General features: G+C 42.3%; 1 protein-coding gene across 4 annotated transcripts in view; it reads right to left on the minus strand.

Annotated features, from left to right (window-relative positions):
• Positions 1-7,708, minus strand: part of GRIA2 (glutamate ionotropic receptor AMPA type subunit 2) — a 128,482-nt gene extending 120,774 nt beyond the window's left edge. For 3 of the 4 annotated variants that reach the window (XM_049769592.1, XM_049769591.1, XM_049769593.1), the window contains exons 1-2: positions 7,278-7,707; positions 6,595-6,735 (exon numbers count right to left, since the gene is read on the minus strand). In XM_049769592.1, coding sequence (XP_049625549.1) covers positions 6,595-6,735; positions 7,278-7,365 — 229 coding nt within the window. In that variant the 5' untranslated portion in view covers positions 7,366-7,707. Of the gene's footprint in view, positions 1-6,594; positions 6,736-7,277 lie in introns of all 4 variants that reach the window. The other variant, XM_049769594.1, reaches the window with a different exon arrangement.
• Positions 7,709-8,380: the final 672 nt, after the last annotated feature.

The following is an 8,380-nucleotide window of genomic DNA, read 5'->3' on the forward strand; positions in this document are numbered from 1 at the left end:
AATATGTAGTTTATCCATTAGCCATTGACATTTGAAAAAAAATTTTAAATCTAAAACAACAGTTTAGCTCAATTCTGTATCTGCTGTTCACTTAAGATAAACTGTTCTCTATTTCAATTTAGATTTTATCTTTTGCAATGGCATTTAATTCAGATTAACTCTTGACCCAAAACAGAAGAAGAGCAGGAAAAGAAACCCCAATTATATGTCAACACAAGAGGAATAACTGAGAAAGCAAGCAAGTGCTCATTCATAAACTTCTTTGGAATTTGCGGATGATTTTGGAGGTTTGAAAGTTTGTAATGTGCATGGGGAGAGCTTATATAAGGATCTGAGATGTGGCCATGAATCAGCACTACATTGTCATAAAATCAAGTGCAAAGAAGGAATGGATTTAAAGGCTTGAAATAAAAAAAGTAACGGCTTATGATGAACGTGAAACACTTCATCTCTTTCGAGCCAGATGCTTGAAGTTCTCTACACTTCAGAAGTGAATGAATCATACAGGTCTAAATTCTTTTTTATGCCAAATTTCCATAGTTTGAAATACAAATTTCAATTTAAATATTTTATTTTTTCTAAAATAGAATATTTCTGATGCCACTATTTAGCTTCTGTTTAATACAATGGTCAATATCTCGACAATATTTTATGATGAATAAAATTTGAGAATAAGACTACAAAACACTGAATTTAAGTTCATCATTTTTACATAACAAGAATTAATTTTTTCCTCAGTAATATCTTATTGAATAAAGTTCAATATATAGGATACCAGGTAATAAGATATTGCATCTTAGTATATATACCGAAATCTCTTTTCATGCCGGCAATTCTATCATTTCTTAATAACATCCAAGGTTATTTTGGTTTTATGAAATGACTGAATATATTTAAATTGGTAACTCTGGTTTTAGTAATTACAACAATAACTGGCAAAATATTGTCAACAAAAATATGTATACCTACTTTAAATCTATAATTATAACTACACATATATAAATAAATGTAGTACACACAGAATTGCAGGTAAGCAAAGTGTAACAGAGATTGAAGAAACAACCACTAATCTGATAAGCACAACTACACAATCTCAATAAATCATGCTGAATTTTCAATGGTAAGAAAAGCATCTTAAAAGTAAAATGTTGAAAATTGGGTTAATCATTAAAAACACAGTTTTTGAATGCTCATCTAAGAGCATTTAAAAATCAGTGCTGCCTTTGAAAACCTTTATAGAATAATTTTACAGGAATATATAAGAAAATTTCAAAACTAAAACTGAATGCACACCTTTTAGAAGATACCAGATGTCATTTTATAGCTAAATTTTAAGTGAGTTTTTAAAGATGCCACATACTTAATATGTATATGTATTTCTATTTCTCTAAAAATCAGTTCAGTGTCTCTAAAGATATTTAGTGTGCGCAACAGTTCTACCTAAGAACAATATTTTTTCCAACATCTCCATCTGGTGGCTTAGAGAAAAAGTAGACTAATATTTTCCTAATATTTGTGAAATCGTAATATAAGATTATTATTTTTGAGTAGACAAAATGTTTTTCAGTCATATAAGGGAGAATATTTTAAAACCCAACATTTATGGGCTCAACAACTGTTTCTTTCTCTTTTAGACAGTTCACTTAAAAAAAAAACTTTAGTTCTAGGCAAAGCTTTAAATTTTATCAAAATTTAAGAATAAAAATTTTACTAAGTATCTAAAATTTGTCATATGTTGTTAAGCCATAAACAATGTGATATTTGTTCATAAAATATCTTTCACAGAATATTAAATTACTGATAAAAGGCTTTTGTATAAAACAACTAAAATAGTTTCACTTTCTTATACTAAACTTTGTAGAAAATATGATAGATACTAGGGCACAATGAAAGCATCAAAGACATAATGTTTGTCAACTAAAATAAGATAAAGAAGAAAATTAACAATGAGATAGGTGAAAACTAACTATAAAAAAGCAATTATTTATTTATTAACACGTAGAAGGTATGAAGGGAGGGTGAGAGTGAGAGGGAAGCAGGTGGACCAGAAGGAGGGAGGGAGGGAGGGAGGGAGGAAGGAAGGAAGGAAGGAAGGAAGGAAGGAAGGAAGGAAGGAAGGAAGGAAGGAAGGAAGGAAGGAAGGAAGGAAGGAAGGAAGGAAGGAAGGAGAGGGAGGGAGGGAGGAGGGAGGAGGAGGAGGAAGGAGGAGGAAGGAAGGAAGGAAGGAAGGAAGGAAGGAAGGAAGGAAGGAAGGAAGGAAGGAAGGAAGGAAGGAAGGAAGGAAGGAAGGAGGGAGGGAGGGAGGGAGGGAGGAAGGGAGGAAGGAAGGAAGGGAGGGAGGGAGGAAGGGAGGAAGGGAGAGAAGGAAAGATGGAAAGAAGGAAGGACATGAAGGAAGAAAGGAAGGAAGGAAAGGAGGAAGGGAGGAAGGAAAGAAAAGAAAGAAGGAAGGAAGGAAAGAGAAAGGAAATGAAAGAAGAAAGGAGAGAAGGAAGGAGGGAAGTACGGAGGGAGAGAGGGAGGAAGAGAGGGAGGGAGGGAAGGAGGGAGAGAGGAAGGGAGGAAAGATGGACATGGACGATGGAAGGGAGAATGATGGAAACAAGGAAGATAGAAGAGAGGATGATGGAAGGAAACTGATCTATCACTAATTTCATCTGTTGAACATATCGGATATTATTTTTAATGGTTTTCATTTTATAAAAATGAAGGCTTAAGTTTGGAGAAACAAAAACCAGAAAACTCTCTCTAGAAAATGAAAAAATAAATAAATAAAAGGAAGATGGAGGGGGCAGTGAAGGAGTGTCTATGGAAAAAAAATGAAAGGATGGAAATCTGTTTTCTAAGGTACCCATGGAAACCAATGGGAACAAATAGGTTCTTGACTTTTCCTTCAATAGCTGTGAAAAAGAAGGATGTGGGAGTTCGTTTTTTATCCTGTTTAAAATATAATGAATTCATGGGGTTTGCATAATTCAGTTGATTTCTGTGGGTCCTTATCCCAATGTCAACCATGGCATTTCCAAATAAATTCTTCTAACTCATAAATTAATAATCTCAAATGAATTATATTAAATTATATTGTTAACATATTCAAAACTCTTACTTCATATATCAGTAGGGGTAGTGTTCATCTGGTAATGTTCAGGGGTTATTTCCAGCACTGTACTCAAGAATTACTTTTAGGAGTGTTTGGAGGACCTTATGAAATATAAGCGTTAGAGCCTGGTTGGTAGAATGGAATGGTAAGAATCCTACCAGCTGTACTTTAGTTCCAGCCCTGTTCAAAAATGAATTTAACCCTATATACCATTTTATATTTTAACTTGAGGGAATAACATGCTTTATAAATCTGGTTGAAACCATGTTTAAATCATCAAAGATTGTTGAAGGCAAAGTTCTTTTTGTTTCAGCTAGCCAAATAATTGATGATACTGCCTTCCTCAAGCCCTAAAGAAAAGATCATGGAATCCCATGAAAAGGCAAGAAAAAAAAGATTTAATATGGAGGAAATTTTAAGATTCATCTTACCAAGTTTGATATTAGTAATTAATTCACACCTAACTGTTGACTTTCTGATGGCATGGTAATATGTATTTCTCTCCTCCTCTCTCTGACCATTTCTGTCTTGCCCTCTCCTTGAATTGATCTTTTTATTTTTTTGCCAAGAACAAAAAAAAAAAGAAAGATACAAACAGCCGATTTTAATGACATGAGATTGCGCAATTCCTAACGGAATTAAAATGAATCACAAAAATAATTATTTTTTATCCAGCCTTGGATTCAGTGGTGACTTCAGAAAATTCTAATGAATCTTGTTTATAACCGAGCCTTACTAATTCTTTTTAGTGATCAGTAAGATTACATATAACAGGGAGTTGTAAATGATTAGAAAATCTCGTGACAAGCATTTGAAAATGCATTTATTTATTTGCATATTTTACTATTAAAATATTAGAGTAATTTTGGAATTTGAAGACACTAATACTTTTATTTCAGCGTTACTATCTGAGAAAGGCAATCTATGTTAAATAAAAATCCTGTTTTCCCAGTTTCTCAAAACCCAAGTTCAACAAATCATAGGATCTTCTAAAAAATAAAATATAGAGGACTATTATTATTTAAATCTAGTTACTCTTTGAAAATCTATGGTATTATGTTATTTATTATCATATTCTGTTGATTTTACTTAGATAAAGATTTTATGAAAATAAATATATTTACATAAATTGAGACAATGGATCTAACCTAACCACCCCATATATACTAAGCTCAATATATGATCTTTACAAAACCCAAATATAGTCATTTAGGACTTGCTGACATCAAGAAATATTTATTTTGTTAAATTAAGCTATCAGTTTTATTTTATAAGTCAGGTCTTCTCATAATTTTCACCAATGGTCAATCATTGAGTATATAAAATATAGATAGCTGTCAGTTACTTGCAAGAATATCGCCAAATTTAAATAATTATATTCTTGCTCATAGTCTACAAATTGTTATTTAAAAAATTGTACAATGATGTACATTTAGATATTTGGCAGAACTATCGCTCAGGCAATGAGAAAAGGAAACTTGATATTCAATCAAATGGATCACCTCATCTGATAGGTAAACTATCAAGTATAAGAACCTTCCAAAATTAAACTACAGTGGTATCTGGTGTATACATGTAATGAATATTTTTCCCTATATTAATATGTTGGAAATACATTTTATATTAAGCCTAGGAATCCACTTTGAGCTTCTCTTCTCTCTCTTTGCCAGTGTTTCTTTTTCTCTCTATATCTTCCTCTCACCGTTCTCCAGTGTCTCTCCTTTTTCCTTTCCTCTTTTCCTCCTCTTCATTCTGTCTCTACCTGTCTCTCTCCCATTCTCCCTTCACTTTCTCCCCTCTGCTGCCTTTCTCATTTGACATCATACGGCAGAAACCATAAATAGGTTGTCCATAAGCCACTGACTGAATCCTGGGTTTCTGTGACCATAGGAACTGCTCCTGTGCCAGCAGCAGTCAGAGAAAAGCACCTCTTCATCCTTCTTCCCAGCTGTCGGTAGTTTTCAAAGGAGTTGGGGATGTTCTTGCTGTGATCACCCAGCTAACCCACCCCAAGCATGATTAATGCTAGATCTGGGGACGTGGCATGGCAACCGGTTGTTTGTCTCATGTGCGAACACTGCAGTTGGGCTTTTGGCGGTGGTAATTTTCCGCTAGTTCCTTGACAATGGAGCCTAAGTGGGAGGTGAGCCATCTGCAAAGCCCCTCCACCCGCCGCCCCCCCAAATGTTTCAGTAGGAAAGACAGCAGAGAACACTGAGGCAGGGGAGAGAAGCAGTGCGAGCCAGCCTGCAGGACGTGATGGCAGCGGCCGGGACGAGCGCAGGAGGCGCGGCGTGGCCTCTGCACTGCCCAGGCCGCTGCGGGCCGGCTCCGAGCCCTCCCGGGAACCGCGGAGCTTCCGAGTCGTTCGCCCACAGGCACTCGGACTCCTGCCCCGGCCTCGGCAGGGCCGCCGGCGGTCGGCGACTAAAGACCCCTTGATCGTGACACCGAGAACTGAAAGGGCTAAAATGGCTGATCAGCGACTTCTGCACGTTTTCCAACACGCTCGAATCCAGCCGCCTTCGGGGCTTTTCCTCGCGCCTTCGGGGGTCCGGAGCCCGCACGGCCGGAGAACAAAGCGAGCTGGGCCCACAGGCCGACGGCGAGGCCCGAGGTGTGGGTGGAAGGGGACCCGAGATGGACCGAATCGCTTTCACCCCCAACTTAAAGGCAAAAGCTCCGCCGAGCGGCCGGAAAGGGACCGCGCACCCCTCTACCCGGGGAGCCCCTGGCCTGCGTCAGCCGCGCTCTGCCCCGCGCCTCGCCCCTCGGGTGGGTCCTTATGTAACAGCCCCGAGCCCAACTCCTCCACCATCCCAGGAGCAACTTGTCCCGTCCAGGGAGACCCCAGAGCACTCGCGGGGTCTGCAGATGAAAGGCCAGGGCAGGCAGCGGATCTGAATCCGACGCCTCCAAAAGAGGGTTGCGGGGCCCTGGCAAGCAGCCCAGCTTCCTGGGGGTCCCCACTGGGGTCTGCCCGCCCGTCCTGCCCGCCCGCGCGCTCTGGAGAACAGCATGTTCTGTGTGGGTCGGTGCCAGCAGGCGCTCACAGTGACAGTGGGGGGCGGCAAGGGAGGCAGGGAAAGCTCGGAAGCAATCAGCAGAAGCGTGAACCCCGGTATCCAAGGAAGCCACCCCCAGCTCCAGCCCCCTCCCCGTCGCCACGGAGCGCACCCTCATCCAAGTCTTTCCGCTCCTTTTCCCCCCTCCCCCCTCCCACACTGCTGGGGGTCCCCGAGATTGCAGCCACTTTCTCCCAGCACCGTCACACGCACGCGCGTGTGCAAACCACTCACCACTCCCAACACATACAGAAACACATATGCACACACAGAGACCCCCCCCTCTCTCTCTCTCTCACACACACACACACACACACACACACACACACACATACACACACACACACCACCGCACACACAACAGTCAGCACTCACACCCACTGACTTTCCGCTTTCAGCCCCGGAAATGCATGAATATTCATTACTTACAAGCATTGGTGACTGCGAAGCTGTTTGCTACCTCCAAATTGTCGATGTGGGGTGTCAGTCTGAACTCCGAAGTGGAAAACTGAACCATCCCTACCCGAAATGCACTGTATTCCTGATCAGCGCCCCTGGGAAACAGCCCCCCTGCAAGGAACAAACAGCCAACAGAATACTGTCAGAGCCCAGGAGGGACAGAGAGTAGCCCGCGGGAGACCCAAAGCCCGAGAGTCTTAATTCATGCTTTCTAGACCCAATAAACCCATCTACAGAATTCTGGATATCCCCGTTTCTATGATCCAAATTGAAGAAAGGGGATCAAGATATTACTAAGGGTCTGAGCTCCAAGTCAGGGACCCAGAAACGTTCTCTGTTTCCCCTGATATCACAAGCTTTACTCTCCAAGCCCAAGAACCTCCAAACAAATAGGAAAATGTTGTTAGAGAAGAATTAACACAATTTGGGGGTCAAACACAGGAGCTCTTTTCGTCTATTGAATCAAAGGCGTAATCTTGACCCCTTTTTGCTTTATTCTAAGAAATACATATACATTCTAGGCAGTTTAAATCTGGAATGCAGTCAAGGTATGACATAAGTCTACATGACAAGAATTAATTTGTCCACGGTGAACAAAGATTATTACCCCCGAATTATGCACAATTCCAAAGCAGAGCACAAAGGATACCTACCTATCTGGATGCTGTTAGATGAGACACCAAAAATCAGTCCCCATAAAACGGGAGCAAGGAGGACAGATATATGCATAATCTTTTGCATTTCCAAGAAAAGTAGAGCATCCACAAAATACCCTTTTTGGTTTTCCTTTTCCTCCTCTTCCTTCTTTGGCCGTTTTGGGGTTTTTGCCTTTCCCTCAACAAATTAGATCCTCTGCATTTTGTGAAAGCAATTTAGCACCAAGCTGCTAAAAGCCTGAAGTGGAGGCAAAAAGGAATTCCTATTTCCCAGGTCCTGATGCTGCTGCCGCTGCTGCTGCCGCCGTCGCCGCCTCTCTCCCAGTCCCTGCTGCCGAAGTCCAGAGGACAGGCTGGATGCAGTTTTCAGCGGAGCTGCCGCTGTGGTCCCAATGCCTGGGAATATTCAGCACCCTCCCTCCCATGCACTCACACACTCACCCTCTCTCTCTCTCTCTCTCTCTCGCTCCCCTCTCCCCTCTCTCTCTCACACACGCGCGCGCGCACGCACATACAGATACACACACGCACACACATACACACACATAGACACACACACACACGCAAGTCACTGAGAGGGGCAGGCAGTTCCGGGCGCGCGTGCGCGACTCGCGGCAGGCGCGCGCGTCCACCCTCCCCCGCTCCGCACCCCGCACTCCGCACACAGCACTGTCGGCGCTGCGAAAGCGGCTTCCTAGCCGAGCCGGAGAGCGGCTAAGCCTGGGCGAGACCTCGGGTCTCGCGAGTTGTCGCGCCCACCGAAGCCTTTTTGGCTTTTCAGCACCAAGGACAGCGCCCCGCTCCTGCTCGCACTCCATTTGCAACCGCTGCTGCAGCTGCAGCTGCCGCAGCCGCTCCGGCCCGGACCAAATGCAGCAAAGCCGATTTCCGCCTGCTGGGCTGAAGTCGAATAGCTAATTGTTGTTCTTGGCGGCGAAGCTTTTCTCGCGCCAGGCCCTGCTCTCTCATTCTATAGGTAATTTTGATTTTTGTCTTCACCTGCCTCTGAAAGCCTATTTAAGCAATTCCTTTTCTGTGGACCGCTAAAGAGCAAAGAAACAGACCCAAGAAAGATGCGTCCCCCAAAGTGTGAATTTTAG

Source organism: Suncus etruscus, chromosome 3 (assembly GCF_024139225.1).
Source record: "Suncus etruscus isolate mSunEtr1 chromosome 3, mSunEtr1.pri.cur, whole genome shotgun sequence".
Lineage (NCBI taxonomy): Eukaryota > Metazoa > Chordata > Mammalia > Eulipotyphla > Soricidae > Suncus > Suncus etruscus.